The following is a 16,230-nucleotide window of genomic DNA, read 5'->3' as shown; positions in this document are numbered from 1 at the left end:
TAACATTTATTAAGCATTTACTATATGTCAGGAATGTTTCAAGTCGCATTTTTCTCACACAGTCTTTACAACAACCTAATGAGATTGATAACTATCATTATCCTCTTTTTAAAGATGGAGAAACTGATACTCAGAGATGTTAAATGTCTTTCCCAAAATCACCTAGGTAGAAAGTTGCAGACCTGGGATTCAAACCCAAGTAGTCTATCTGACTCCAGACCCTCTGTTTTAACCGTGATGTTATACTCCCTATTTCATGACCTCTTTGAAGTCCAGAGCTCCCGGCCTCCTTTTTTGGATATTATGTTGAGGTATCTGGAATGATTAGATAAGAACAGGATCTAGTCAAAGTTGTTTCAGTTTTTTTTTTTTTTTTTTTTTTTTTTTTGCCATCTTCTTAATCTGCCTCAGGTAATCACAGCCTGGAGGTTGTCCTAGTAAGGGGGAGTGTGCAGATGATACATTCAGTCTTTGTAGGGGCTTTTCTAGAACACTGTGGGCCCCCAGCTAATTTTAATCACACAACTAGATCAGAAAGGGAGCTGATTTCCTGAAATCCTAGAAGTTAGTGGAAATTTCGGTTTCTGATTACAGTTCCAGCCAAATTTCTGCTGAGACCTGGGTGGCGTGTCCAGGGGGTCTTGGCACTGATTCTTTCTTACTCTCATGACCCTTTTCCTAACAGTTCTGCTGGGCAGATCAGAAAAAGAAGTGGGAAAGAATGCCATCTTCAGGGAACACCACTGGGAAAAGCTTTCAGGGGACCAGGAATATTTTAAGCAATACCTGCTTTTACTAAATCAAACCTCTGTCTAGTTGGAGCTTGGGGACAGTGTCCAGATGCTGAAACTACTACTTATATTGGCTGGGTCTAATACAAGGCATGGTGATAAGGGCTTGCAGAAATAACAGAGAAGAAAGAAGACTGGACTCTCCCCTGTGGGCATAGCAGGGCTAGACAGAGAATAGCTGGCAGTGGGGGCTGTCATACACATCTGTGGATGCCACTGGGAAGGCCAGCCAGGAGGAGGCAAAGTCCAGTCTATGGTGTGGTAACCAAGAGCCAAAAGGTTTGTTTGTTTGAATGCATAATAATTTCCACGGTTTGGAATTCAAAAAGCCTAAATGCAATGTGGTATCCTGGATTGGGTCCTGAAACAGAAAAAAGGCAGTAGTGGAAAAATGGGTGAAATTAAAGTAAATTAGTAAATAGTAAAAACCAAACAAATGAAAGGACAAATGGATATACTGTACACTGAAAATTCTCCCTTCTACCTCTGTTCACCAGGTACCCAGTTACCTTCCCATAATCAATCAATGTGATTAGTCATATGTGTCCTTCCAGAGTTGTTTTTTTTTCCTTCAGATTAGCACCTGAGCTAATAACTGTTGCCAATCTTTTTTTTTTTTTTTGCTTTTTCTCCCCATATCCCCCCAGTGCATAGTTGTATATTTTAGTTGTGGGTCCTTCTAGTTGTGGCATGTGGGATGCCGCCTCAGAGTGGCCTGACTGAGCGGTGCCATGTCCGTGCCCAGGATCTGAAACAGCAAAACCCTGGGCCACCAAAGCGGAGCATGCAAACTTAACCACTCGGCCATGGGGCTGGCCCCACAGAGATTTTTTTTTTATGCTTATTCAACATGTGTGTGCATTCTATTTTACACAAGTGGTAAGATACTATATACATTGTTCTGGCGCTTGCTTTTTTTTTTTAATCTTAAGATATTTTAATATTACCTATTAAGGAGCAATCTATAATTTCCGAATATTTTCTGCTTAACTTACACTCCACAACTTCAATAACACTGTGTGCCTTGCTTTTCCACTTAACACTGTAACAAAGGGTTTTTGTTGAGCTGTGTATAGCATCTGGCAAGATAATCAGGGGACTGTCCTAAGAATGTTTTAGCCCATAGTAGGACTCAAAGGCCTAATGCTTTGAGAAAGGTTGTGATGTCTGTTTGATCTCCAGGTTTATTGTAGCTTAAGTCTACCCTTGTGTTAGAGGAAGTACTAATTCTGACTGCTCTTCTTGGGGAACTGGGGGCCTACACGCCTTCAGCATAGGTCTCCAGGTGTTCTCTTTTTGTGTTTGACTTGGGCACCAGATCAGTGAGCCCTTGGTAATCAATAACGTAACTTCTAACGTTTACATGGTGCTTTCCATTTACAAGGTACTTTACATTATGGATCCTATTCCTCACAACAACCCCAAGAGAGAATAAGGTAAGATTTACCCCTATTTTAGCAGTGAGGAAACCTTCTGGAAGGCCTGAGTCAGGTCTTCTGACTCTAAATTGTGTACTCCTTTCATCCTTTCACACCAGTCCTCTTTGTTGCCAATGCTCAATTGACCGGAATGTTTCCTACCTGCTTCTGCTTCCTCAGTAGATAATAACTATTAATGGATAATATTTGAGGGCTTACTCTTGTCAGGCATTAATCTAAGGACTATACATGAATTATTTAATCTTAACAACCTTATGGGGTAAACCTTACAGCCCCACTCTACAGATGCAGAAAGCCAAGAATGAGCGGGGATAAGTTATTTGCTGAAAGTTGCACAGCTAGTCATTGGTAGAGCTGGGATGTCAATCTAGGTCTTCCTGACTCCAGTGTGTACTCTCCTAACCATTGTACATACTGCCCTGAATCAGAACTGACTGTCCCATTTCTTTGAGCTGCTCTTCCCAATAATTCAAGCAAAGTTTTGCTCTGGAAATCCAATACCCTTTTTATATCTAGTGATCAGCTGTGGCGTGAAGGTAGGGGATGAAGCAAGGAGTAGTGATAATCCCTGATTATGAGTTCCATAGCTTCTTCTGATTCACCGTGTGACTCCAGGTAAAGTCTTTTTCTCTTTGTCAAGTATTCCTAGCCATAAAAATGGGGTTAAAATTTTGCCACAAAGCAGAGAAGAGAAAGAATCTGAAAATACTGAGGTGAAGTTGAGGGGAAAATATTTGAGACTCACAGGATGAAGACATTCTTTGTATACACATAAATTCAAAATATCATTAACACCATGGTGAAAATTACTACTTTGCAATGAATTAAGTACAGACCTGGGAATCTGTTTACCAGGGTCATCTTGCTAAATGAAGAAAATTGGAAAATGCCTGCATGTGCCTCAGGTTTTCTGTGCATGAACTTGGCCGTCCACCACTTTCTTGATGGCCTTTTCAATGGGATGGCACTGCTGGGTCTGCCCTGAAAGAACCACCCACATCTAGGTCTCTCTCCCGCACTGGCCTTCTCTCCCGGCGGGGTGACTCTGTGGAGCAGATCAGCCCTGGAGTGAGCATGTATTTGTAAACTCTGCAGACTGTGAGGAAGAGGCAAGCTTAGTAAATGTGAGGCAAGGGGCCGGAGAGCACAACAGTGATGTCATTCACACTTCCTGGGCACTGACCCTTTTCTGTTGTGACACTGAGAGCTGTTACAAGCACAGGAGTTGATGGCTGTTAATCCCATCTGCCTGTGTTTCTCCATACTCTTGGTGCTTCATCTGAAGGAACTGGGCGAATCTAACCTTGTCTTCCCTTGATGCGCTGGATGAGTGAACTATAGGTGGGTATCAGGACTCAGTGCTGAGAATGTCACATTGTTTCCCGAGTGTTGCTTTAAATCCTCATCCTCATCTCAGCTGTTGCCTCTGGCACTCCCTGGTCATTAGTTTCTTCTGTGTGTGGGACATGGAGCAGAGACCAGAAGGAGCACTAGAGAGGAAGAGAGGGTATGGAAACAGCTCAGTGCCACAGTTCTACATTTGTAGTGCTTAGCTGACTTCCAGGAATCCAGAAAAAGAGAGATCATTTTAATCTGGCAAAAACCACAGCCAATAGGGACAGAATTGCTTATTTGTTTTTAATTCTTCTCTCTCTTTCTTCTTCTTCTTTTTTTTTTGTGAGGAAGATTGGCCCTGAGCTAACATCTGTTGCCAATCTTTTTTTTTTTCTTTCTTTCTCTCCCTAAAGCCCCAGTACATAGTTGTATATCCTAGTTGTAGCTCCTTCTAGTTCCCCAACTTGGGACGCTGCCACAGCATGGCTTGATGAGCAGTGCGTAGTTCTGCGCCCAGGATCGCAACTGGAAAACCCCAGGCCACTGAAGCGGAGCACACGAACTTAACCACTCGGCCACAGGGCTGGCCCCAAGAATTGGTTATTGATATGCAGTTGTAGCTATCATTTGCTTTCTCAGGACTGAGGTGGCTTCCAAAGACTCTCTTCAGACTTTCCTTGAGCAGATGCTTGTTTGTTGACAAGGTAATTATTTTTCCAGGTGAACTTTTTTATCTTTTTTAAAGATTTTATGTTTTGCTTTTTCTCCCCAAAGCCCCCTGGTACATGGTTGTATATTCTTCATTGTGGGTCCTTCTAGTTGTGGCATGTGGGACGCTGCCTCAGCGTGGTTTGATGAGCAGTGCCATGTCCGCGCCCAGGATTCAAACCGACGAACCACTGGGCTGCCTGCAGTGGAGCATGCGAACTTAACCACTGGGCCACAGGGCCAGCCCCTCTAGATGAACTTTTTAAATCAATGTCTTTCAAATGTCATTGTACATTAGAACCACCAGGGGTGCACAGTAAAATGTCCTGCCCTATTCTCGGGGATTCTGATTCAGTAAATCTGGGGTGGAGGCCAGAAATCCACATTTTTTTCCAGTTTTATTGAGAAATAATTGACATTCAGGAATCTGCTTTTTTTTTTCCCCTGAGGAAGATTAGCCCTAACTTAACATCTGTTACCAATCCTCCTGTTTATTTGCTTAAGGAAGATTAGCCCTGAGCTAACAGCTGTGCCAGTCTTCTTCCATTTTATATGTGGGTTGTGGCCACAGCATGGCTGATGAGTGGTGTAGGTCCACACCTGGGATCCTAACCTGCAAACCCAGGCCACTGAAGTGGAGGGCACCGAACTTAAATCACTAGGCCACTGGGCTGGCCCCTGGAATTTGCATTTTTAAACAAGCACCTTAGGTGATTCAGATAGTCAGTGGACCAAAAGACTGTCTTACATTTTGTTCTAGTTTCCATTTGGCCCAGATTTTGAAATGGCCTCTTTCTGCTTCAGTCTGTTTTAATCACTTTCTTTATTGAAGGCTTTATTAGCATCTCCATGTTTACTATCTGTTTCATTCTCACACCATCACAGAAACCAGAGAGGGAACCAGAGGTGGTTAGCTCTATTTTATTGGGGATGAGGGGGTGGGAGGTGGGATTGAGGCATACGGAGAGGTAGGTCACAATGAGTCAGAGACAGAGGTGGGAACTGAAGGCCAGAATTGATGACTCTCAAACCAGGCAATTTTCTGGGGCCTATTTTCTCAGCTTGTGATTTCATATTTAATCATAGTTATTCCTTAGGTGTCCAATTCATTGTGCTTGGGAAAGCAAAATGTATTTGAGTTTTAAACAAAATAGCTTGGCATCAATCAGTGTGCTAATTTTTGTTTAGCATATGGAGGGTCACCTAAGCGTCAGCTAATATCTAGATGGCGGTATGTGTGGAAGTGACTCAACGTGCTGCTCTCTGCCCTTGCTTCCTTTATCATTTCTGAACACTTTTTACATCAAGTACAAGGAAACAGATTTCTCCTCTCCATGCCAATAGGAACCCGCTCTGGTCTTCTAACTGGTAAAATACTAAATCAAAAGACCTCTCAGCTCTGTGTTTGTCAAACTTGTAGTATATGGATCCATTACTAAAGGTAGAAAACACTTGAAAACTCTGTCAACTTAAATTATTTTTATTACATTGTTACTTAAATTTAAAATATAAAGTAGGAATATAATGTTCTTTTATTTATAGTTCTTATACAACTAAAAAACCAAAATAGATTTACAAATTAAATACAAATGAAACCACAAAACTAATACTATTCATGTTAATAAAGTAATTTAACTGTATTAATGTATTTTGTTTAGACTATATTATCCCTTGTATTTTGACTATGGTATTGCCCATGAAACCTCAGCTTCTTGTGAGTTCAACCTGCCTATGCCACCAAGTGACCTCTGACATCTCAGTTTTCTCACCACTTTTCTGTTAGAACTATTGTAAATGTGCAGTCCTGTGATGTCCTGTGATTTGGCTTTCATTTTGTGCATGAAAACACCATTTTCATTCTAAATCCACCTCTCTTCTTTTCTCATTATCCTAAAACAATAAAAGCAGCATTGAAACAGATGTGCAAATGTAGGTACTGAAATCATGTGGCAATACTGGGTTTTGACGTGGTCACCCAAACAATCCAGAATATGCTTATGCAAATCCAAAAAATATTATCTACATGTAAACAAAATTAAAACCCTAGAGAATACATCCATAGACCTAATTTGAAAAATACTATTCAGGTCTACTGGTTCCCAAACCGCCACTACTATCAAATGCCCTATCTACTGTGTTCACTTCCAGGAACCTCATGTTTTAAAAAAAAGTCTCCTAAACTGTATTTATTAATAATTTCACATTTTTATTAATCAGACGCATAGAATTACGATTTCAAAGCTTGTGATCACCATATGTAATCATCACTCTAAGCTGCTTATAGTTCAAAACAAACAAACAAACAAGACAGGACATTTTAGTAATTCTGTGCTGCCCTAACAAGGGTAAATGAGAACTTTCCATTAAGTTTTGTAAGAAAGAACTCCCATACCCTCACCTCCTCCCACTGCTGCCTCTGAGGACTCTTGGAGTTTTAGGAGGCCATTTAGCCTTTCTTGTACAAGTAAAGTAGCCCCTCCACTGCATTTGGAAGGATTAAAGCTTGTCCTAGTTTTGCTTGATTGTTGTACTTCTAGCATGCTAAAGATCTAAAAAATGGGAGGAAGAAAATACAACAGAAGGCACCATTCCAGTACCAAACTGAAAAGAAACACAAAAACAAGAGAGCAGCATGTTTTTAACAGCTTGCATGGAGAAAGCGGAAAAAATATTGACTGGGGAGTTTGGACAGCACTGTTCATTTTCTCTCACCGCCCGCGTTATTTGTCTTACGGAGCAGGAGCCAGATACAATTCTGGCGCACAGGCCAAAGGAAGAGGTGGAGGGGTTCTGTGGAAGCTTGAGGCTAGTGGGGAAATTAGGGCTGGAGACCCAGTGGCTCAGGGCCAGGATGAAAGGAGGGGAGGCGCTAAATCTTTTTTCCTCCTGGCCTTGGGCATCCTCTTTGATCCCTCTGAGTCCTAAGAGGGCACAGCACGGGTCACTTAAGTAGGAGGTCCCTGACCCCTTCAGATCACCAGGAGCAGGATGAATCCCTGCCCTTGTTTCTTTCGGCTGGGGAAAGGACGCAGGGGATCCGTTCGCTTTCTTAGCCCACCCTTCTTCTGGAGTTTAGACCTACAGCTCCCGCAAGGGGGACTGGGCGGGAGCCTTTACGAGCCGGGTAGACACCCGGCTCCTACACCTCCGCGGAGCTGGAGCGCGGGCTTTAGCCCTGCCTGCCTGGGCGCGGGGCGGGGCCAGGGCGCGGGGCGGGGCCAGGGCGCGGGGCGGGGCCAGGGCGCGGGGCGGGGCCAGGGCGCGGGGCGGGGCCAGGGCGCGGGGCGGGGCCGGGCGGCGGCAACCGGCCGGAGGAGAAAGAACATGGCGGGCGCTGCAGGGCCCGGGATCGGCCCAGGGGCAGCAGGGGGAGATGGAGACGATTCGCTATATCCGATCGCGGTTCTAATCGACGAGCTCCGCAATGAGGACGTGCAGGTACTGGGGTCAGGGTCGGGGAGCGGAGGCGGGCCCGGCGGGACGCGTGGTAGGGAAGGGGGAAGGCCGGCGCCGCGGTGGGGGAGGCCCGGGGATTGAAAGAGCCGGCTCGGAGTAGAAACTTGACGGGGAGGAAGGGAGCGACCCGTGAGGGGCTGGGTGCCTCGACCCGACCCTCCTGGGGACCTCGCCAGCACTCCTCTTCCTGACCCCCTGAGGCGTCTGCCCGGCGTCCCACCGGTCCCGGCCGGTCGTGGGAGAAGCGGCTTCCCGTCTGGGCGCCCCTTCCGGGCGGTGCGGAGGGAGCGCCGCGTCCAGCCCTGGGCCGGCCGTCCTTGTGGCCGAGCGGGCGGGAGCGGGGCGGCGCGGGGGCGCCAGGGGCCCTTGGAAGTGCGGGTGAATGGGTGCCTTCCTCTCGGCTGGGACCCCGGCCGGGCTCGCTGGGTAGAAAGAGGGTGGGTTGGCCGATTAACCTAGAGGAGTCGGTGTAGCAGCTCGGGGGGCACTTTTCTTTGAAAAGGCAGGGGTTGTATTCATCCGTTTCACCTGCTTCATCACTGCCGGAGTTTTCTCTCTTTAAAATTGTCTCACTTCCTGGCTATCGTATGTTCTTTCATTCATTTCGCCAGTGGGCCCTTCGGAGTGTTTCTACTAGATCTTCCTTTGGCTGATGAAGCCGAGCTCCTGAGGTTCCTCATAGAATAAAGTCTAAACTGAAGGTTTTTCTCATTCTTACCCGTATGTCATTAATTCACCTGTTTGCAACTTTTGTCTTCTGGGCTAAATCACAACTTTTGGTTTTTTTACTTCGTTCTTTTTTCCACTTTGTTTTTTAAAGCTCCGTCTCAACAGTATTAAGAAGTTATCAACAATTGCTCTAGCACTTGGAGTAGAAAGGACGCGAACTGAACTGCTGCCATTCCTTACAGGTATGTGAATCTTTGTTTAAAGACAGGCATGGGCGTTTCTGTTTTCCAGTGGCTTTCAAAACTTTGATTATTTTTTAGCATTTGTTACCCACAGCACTGCTAAGTACCAAACTGCGCCTGATGCTTTCTGGGCAAAAGGAAACAGGACAGAGCATACTGTAATACTGTGGCCAGACATATTCAAACATTAACTGTTTAGTTAATAGTAAATAATTGATATGGGATTATGAGTTTCTAATTCATTCTGTAAAACAACTAAGAAGACTCTTGAATGAGAAGGAAGAAAAGGCTGTTACAGGATTGTGACAGGACCATCTAGTTACATAGTGAGCCTCTTCCTAGTTTTGTGTGTGCCCAGTTCTGGGCCAGCTGTCCTTGTTGATGAGTACTGGGTTGTTGTCATTTCCAGATACAATTTATGATGAAGATGAGGTACTGTTAGCTCTTGCAGAGCAGCTGGGAAATTTCACCGGCCTCGTGGGAGGTCCTGACTTTGCCCACTGTTTGCTGGTAAGTATATTCCGCCTGCCCTCCTTCTAGAAGTTTTGCAGTATAAATGATACGTTGTTTGGTGATAGGCATATTGCAACATTTTTTTATTCACATCTTTTTATGGATAGTCACAGTGTTAGCTATTGAGAAAATAAATAATGTAGGCACTTTGGGCTCAACCCTTTCTTATTTTTTCTGACGATGAATATAAGAACTTCTTCCTCTTTTGTTTTCTGCCTCTTTAGAGTTATTTGTCAGTTTAGAGGTTGGGAGAAAAAAGATTTGTTTGTTTGGGTTTTTTTCCTTGAAATTGGAAATCATAATTCTCGTCTAGCAGTGTCATGACTTTGGAAATGTTTATTAGCTTTTTGTCTTCGATTGTAAGCATAAGTTTTGCTTCTGACTGACTTTGTGAATTTGGTGAGTTTAGTTCAATTTAGTTGACATTTGTTGAGAGCCTACTATATCAGGCACTGAAGTTACAGTGGTAATGTTAAAGAAGACCAGTGTGAATGGAATGAGGTCTCTGTCCTTATTTATCAACAAATAATTACTGTACAGTGTTAGATGGAAAAGTAGAAGCACATACATGGTACTCAGTAATTGAGAAGAGAAGGAGATTAACTCAGGCTGATCAGGGATGACCTCTTGGGAGATGACATCTGAACCAGGTTTTGAAGGATGACTAGGAATTTCGACAGTTGCGCAAGATGAGGGTGTATCCTTCAGGGCTTAAATACTGTCTGTGTGATCCTGACTTGTGATTTTTCTCTCTGCCTTTCTATGGAACTTCAGATATAGCCAGAGAGAGAGAGAGAAATGTCTATCTCTTTGTCTCTCTCCATCTGCCTATGATTTTTCTACTAGGATGTCAAGCAGGCATTTCAAATTTAACATGCCTAAAACAGATCTTAATTTTCTCCCCAAAATATGCCTCTCCTTTAGTTGTCCCATTTCAGTAAATGGCATCACCGTCTACCCGGTTGCACAAGCCAAAACCCAGAAGACATTCTTGAATCTTCTTTCCCTCATTTTCCACATCTAATCCATTAGTAACTTCTGCAGATTCTCTGTATATTCCAAATCAGTCCAATTTCTTCCATCCCTACTACTACCTGGCTCATCTTTCCTCTAGTCTTTCCAGGCCACATGATCCCTCCTCTTGATTACTACAGTAGCTTTCTAACTATTGCCTTCCACCTCACCCCCACAGTTCACTGTACACCCAGCAGATGGATCACTCTCTGCCGTGGCTCTTAGAAAATCCAAATTTCTGCCAGAGCTTGTATTTTAGCTTACAAAACCTGCCTCTGTGAGCTTATCTCACACTATGTTCCCTCTTGGTAACCTCATTCCATTCACAGTGATCTTTCTGTTCTTTGAATAGACGAACCTTGTTATTGCCTTAAGACTTTTGCTCTAGGTATTTCCTCTAATAAAATGTTCTTTTGAGCTTCCTATGGCTGGCCCCTTGTCGTTCAGATATCAACCTCAAAGCATCTTCTCAGAGAGGCCTTCTGTGACCACTCAATCTGAAATTACCGCCCAGTCACCCCTTATCACTTCCTCCTATTCTGTTTCTTTACAGAGTACTCATCACCATCTGATTGTTTTCTTGATTAGGTGTTGTCTTCCTCCATTAGAATATAAACTCCACTGGAGCTAGGAACCTGTCTCTTGTTTCTCTCTGTCCTCAGTGCTAGAATACAACAGTAATCATTTACTGAAAGAATGAGTTGCAGAGGCTTGGAAGCATGAAACAGGTTGTGTTGCTGGAGTACAAGTGTTGGACTGGGGTTGGCAGGAGTGGTGGTCGAGGGCAGTAGGAAAAGAGCATGGAGAAATAGGCAGAGTTCAAATCAGGAGACAACTTGTGTGCGATTCTCAGGAGCTTGGCTTTGTCCTGTGGTAGTGATAGAGATTGTCCAACTGTACTGCATGAGAGGAGGTCAGAGAAGGCGGGGAAGGTCTTGAAGAGCCTTCACAAGTAAGAAAGCAGTAATTTTTCAAAGGGCTTCTGAAATACCTCTTAGGAAACCTGAGTACTTTCTACCTCTGCATCAAACCATTTTCAAAATGTCTGTTAGGTAGACTTGCTTCTTCCTTTTGACTCATTGTAATTCTGTTTCATTTTCTTGCTCAGTTCTCCATATGAGTTTTGTCTTTAACATTTGCAGCTCATAGCATATGCTGAATCTACCTAGACCAAATGCAAACCCAGGAAGGGAGAGGTTCAGAGAACATCCTTCAGTTTTCACTGGGCTTTGTCATATTCACTTACTGAGCCAAGTCCAGACCAACCTGTTTGGTCTCTTTGCTTCCCAAAGCTGCAAGCAAGGATTCTTACCAGCTCTGTGCTCTTCAATTAATTGTTTTATCAGAAACTCCTGCTTTATGTCTGGCTCATGGAAAGATTCTGGATGTATTCTGAGAAAAATGATTTGTACTTAGGCTTTTATAGGTTGGATAGGTTGATGGTGTGGAGCTAGTGGACAGGGGTTGCTTGCACTTCCAGAAATGGTAGAATAACACTCCAATGGCCGTGGACTCACTTGCTTGATGAGATGTCATCATGTAATTGTGGTGCCCAGCATTGCTCATGTTTTTGCATTTATTCTTGAAATATACACGATCCTGTCTGAATTTGGCTACGTATCTTTTAAACCTAGTGATTCAGCTCATAGTAATATTAATATTGTGTCAAATCTCTTCCACGGTGTCATTTGTAGACACCATCTGGGAATTGCCATCTGGGACATGATATCTTGGCTACCCTACAGAAGTCGTGTCTTCAGGTTGGACACACCATATGTTATCACTGTGTGAACTGAAAGTAACCATTTGGTGTGGTGTAGCTAACATGGTTACATGTACCACCTCCTTTCAGTCACTTTAAAAGGTGATAATCTGTACGTAAACTGATTTAATAAATTTTCTTCTCTGGTTTTCCTTTTTGGTCCACTCAGCCTCCTTTGGAAAGCCTGGCGACTGTGGAAGAGACTGTGGTTCGCGACAAGGCGGTGGAGTCCCTGAGGCAGATCTCCCAGGAGCATACTCCTGTGGCTCTGGAAGCTCATTTTGTACCTCTGGTGAAACGCCTGGCGAGTGGGGATTGGTTCACTTCTCGCACATCTGCGTGTGGTTTGTTCAGCGTTTGCTATCCCAGGGCTTCAAATGCTCTCAAAGCAGAAATTAGACAGTAAGATATGGTATTTTTTTTTAGTTATTTGGGGTTTTGGGAACTTGTTGCTGACAGTTTACACAGTACCCTGTTACCAGTGAGTGGCTGATACAAGGATAGTAGGATTGATGACATCACTTTCTATTGTCCAGTGGAATATACCAGAGGTTTTATCTTTGTCACTTCTGTGAGTAGAAGACTAATCACTGATGTTTGTAAGAGAAAAACCTCTAAAATGTCTTCATGTGTATGTGCGTGTGTGTATATGTGTGTGTTGGAGGGTGTTCAATCAATGGTGTTTGACAGGAAATACTTTTCTTACTTTATTTATTCTAGATGCTTCCGTTCCTTGTGCACAGATGACACACCAATGGTACGACGTGCTGCTGCTTCCAAGTTGGGTGAATTTGCAAAAGTTTTGGAATTAGACAGTGTGAAAAGTGAAATTGTTCCATTGTTTACTAATCTAGCTTCAGATGAACAGGTAAGTTAACTTTTATTATTTAAGGTACACAGATAGGCTCTTGTCCTCTAACATTTTAAGAGTTTCTTTGGAAGTTTTGGTTCTCATGTCAGGATCCTTTTTGCAAATTTAATGCTTATTCTGGCCTGGATAAAGTTTAATATGACCCATCTCAGTGTCTCTATAATTCTTTCTTAACCAGACTATGATTTTCTTTTATGTTAGCAGCTGTTGAAAGGAGGAGTCAGAGGAAACGGGAGCCATAATTAGAAAGGAAGACCAGAGCTGCATTAAGGGGTGACATACCTATGGGAATTGCAGAGGGGATTGTCATTTGGGAGAGTAATATTTCCTGGAATTTTTGACTTTGAGATAAACAAGCATAGCAAGGTTAGGAAGCCTATTTGAGCCTCTGCCTTCTCTATATGAATGTTTAGGATGACTTTGCATAATAGCAATTTTAAATCCAGGGATCTAGATCTCTTTGGTATAGAAATAATAATAACAACAGCAAGCACCTAAATAAAGTACTTAATCTTTCTCAACCTGTTTTAAGTGGTTTACATGGATGAAGTAACTTGGTCCTCACAACAGCCGCATGAGGCGGATACCCCATTTTACATATGAGGAAACAGAGGCACAGGAAATTGAAATCAGTTGCTCAAGGTTGCATAGTTGGCAGTGCTGGGAATGGGATTTGAATCTGGGCAGTTTGTCTCCAGAGTTCACGGCCTTCACAGCCAGGCTGTACTGCTCCTGTATGTGCTTCAGAGGATCAGTCCCCAGACTTCCTGAACTTGAGAAGAAGAGTCCTTTCAGGTTTTCAATTTGCCTGGCGCCTGTGCTAGGATGACTATGTGTGTGCAGGACTAAAAGCACCAGACGCATACTGATGAGTCTCATTTTCAGATTCGAAATCTGAGGGTGGCAAATCTTACTTTCAAAATAATTTTAATTAAAATAATATCTAGAAAACACAAAATAAATATGTAACTTAATGAATTATTATAAGGTAATGTTGTCTATCATCTGTGAAAGGAGACAGGACTTTAACAGCCACTATTCCATAGGCCCTCCGTGGACTCCCCCCAAACACCCCCTCCCCCTTCCACTCTCCACTCCTCGCTCCCCACCCCCTTAAAGACTAATGCTTTATCTTGACTTTTATGGGAACCACCTCCTTGCTTCTCTTTGCATTTTTATTATTCAAGCATAGTTTAAAACAGTACTGTCCAACAGAAATACAATGTGAGTTACTTATTAGTTTTAAGTTTTTAGAAGCCGCATTTAAAAGAGTAAAAAAAGGCAAAATTAATTTTAATAATATATTTTATTTAACCCAGTATATCCAAACTAATCATTTGAACATGTGGCACTAGCCACATTTCAAGTATTCAGAAGCCACAATGGATAATGGTTACCACATTGGACAGCATTAGTTTAAAATCCTCATTTGAGATTTTGTTGATTTCATTTTCCAGTGTCTAATTTAACGTTTTCTTTTGTCCTCTGCATTTCCTACAAATTGGTAGTTGAATCTAGCGCGGGTGGAGGGGGGGCGTTGCAAATGTTTTCTGTAAAGGGCCAGATAGTAAATATTTTAGGCTTTGTGGGCTGGAGTTTCTGTTGTAGCTACTCAGCTCTGCTGTTGCAGCACAAAAGCACTATAATAAGTAAACTAACAGGCAGGGCCATGTTCCAGTACAACTTTATTTACAAAACTGACTGTCCTGGATTCGGCCAGTGTTTGCCCCACCCCTGATCTAGAGGCTTCATGAGATTTAGGTTTGATATTTTTGGGGCAATAAGATCACTTCATAGGTGGGGGGTTACTTTTTATCCAGAGGCATGTCATGTCTAGTTGTGGTGTTAGAAGCAATTGATGCTCAAAAAAGTATTAAGTGCTTAATTGTAAAGTATGTGTATGTATATTCCCTCCGACCAGTGATAGAATTGCTGCTCTGGGCTTATTCATTCATTGGAAAAGTACTGAGCACCTACTACGCCATTCTGGTGCTGGGATACAGTGTTAAACAAGGCATAGAAACTCCATCTCTCAGAGTTTACATTTTAATGAAGGAAAACAGATAGGGACCGGCTCCGTGGCCGAGTGGTTAAGTTTGCACGCTCCGCTGCGGTGGCCCAGGGTTCAGATCCTGGGCGCGGACATGGCACCGCTCGTCGGGCCACGTTGAGGCGGTGTCCCGCATCCCACAACTAGAAGGACCTGCAACTAAGATATACAACTATGTACGGAGCAGGGCGGGGTTTGGGAAATAAAGCAGAAAAAAAAAATAAAAAGATTGGCAACAGTTGTTAGCCTACGTGCCAATCTTTAAAAAAAAAAAAAAGAAAAGAAAACAGATAATGGATAAATAAGCAAAATATCAGAGATGAATGCTATGATGAAAATAGAATAGGGTGACATAATGGGGTGATGACAAGGCATTCCTCTAGACGGGCTAGTCAGAAGAAGACTGAAGAGATGACATAAACTGAGAGAAAAGAAAAATACGGGCTATGCCCTTTGCTAGAGCGTCAGAGCTCCAGGAAAAGAGACTTCCAGGAAGAAAGGACACCTAATGTAAAGGCCCTAAGGTTGGAACATAGCGGGTGGAAGGCACTGATAAGAGATGAGATAGGAGAAGACAAGCAGGGGCCAGATCATGGAGGACCTTTAAGCCAGAGTATAGAGTTTGGATTTTATTTTCTAGGTGTAGTGGGAATACACCTAGATTTTTAAGCAGAGATATGACTTGATGTAATTTATATTTTTAAAAGATTCTGTCTTCTGGGTGGAAACTGTAGTCATGTGTCACTTAACATCAGGGATATGTTCTGAGAAATGCGTTTTTCGGCGATTTAGTTGTGCAAACATCATAGAGTGTACTTACACAAACCTATTCATGGTATAGCCCACAGCACACCTAGGCTATGTGGTACTGATCTTATGAGACCACCATTGTACACATGGCCTGTTGTTGACTGAAACACCATTATGCGGCACATGATTGTAAATTGTAAGGTGGAAGGTGAGAATAGAAACAAAAAGACCAGTTAGGAGACTTTTGTAATAATCCAGGCAAGAGATGATGGTGAACTAGGGTGGTAGAGTGAAGATGGAGGGAGTCGGGAGAAAGTTTGGGAGGTGGAGTCAGTAGAACTACAGTTGGATTGATGAAGGGACGAGGAGTCAAGGAGATCTTGATTTTTGGCTTTCGCAGCTGGGTGGATGGTGGTGTCGTTGCTGAGATAGAGAAGATTCTGGGGGGAGGAGCAGGTATGGGAAGAAAATCAGGCGTTCTGGAAGGGGAGTAATTGAGTAACAAATATTTATTGGTATATTTTCCCATAGATGATAGGAGTCCTTTGATTTAGCATCATTTTTGGAATCCAGAAATATCTGTATAGCCACTACCAAGAACCTAGTAATACCTTTTTCAGCCTGGTCATT

General features: G+C 43.1%; 1 protein-coding gene across 1 annotated transcript in view; it reads left to right on the top strand.

Annotated features, from left to right (window-relative positions):
- The first annotated feature begins 7,542 nt into the window (after nt 1–7,542).
- Nucleotides 7,543–16,230, top strand: part of PPP2R1B (protein phosphatase 2 scaffold subunit Abeta) — a 32,700-nt gene continuing 24,012 nt past the window's right edge. The window contains 5 exon segments of the mRNA XM_023644791.2: nt 7,543–7,711; nt 8,550–8,640; nt 9,050–9,150; nt 12,099–12,331; nt 12,650–12,797. Coding sequence (XP_023500559.2) covers nt 7,598–7,711; nt 8,550–8,640; nt 9,050–9,150; nt 12,099–12,331; nt 12,650–12,797 — 687 coding nt within the window. The 5' untranslated portion in view covers nt 7,543–7,597.

Source organism: Equus caballus, chromosome 7, assembly GCF_041296265.1.
Source record: "Equus caballus isolate H_3958 breed thoroughbred chromosome 7, TB-T2T, whole genome shotgun sequence".
Taxonomy (NCBI): domain Eukaryota; kingdom Metazoa; phylum Chordata; class Mammalia; order Perissodactyla; family Equidae; genus Equus; species Equus caballus.
The sequence above is the reverse complement of the archived record's forward strand: the minus strand, read 5'-3'. Positions and strand labels throughout refer to the sequence as shown.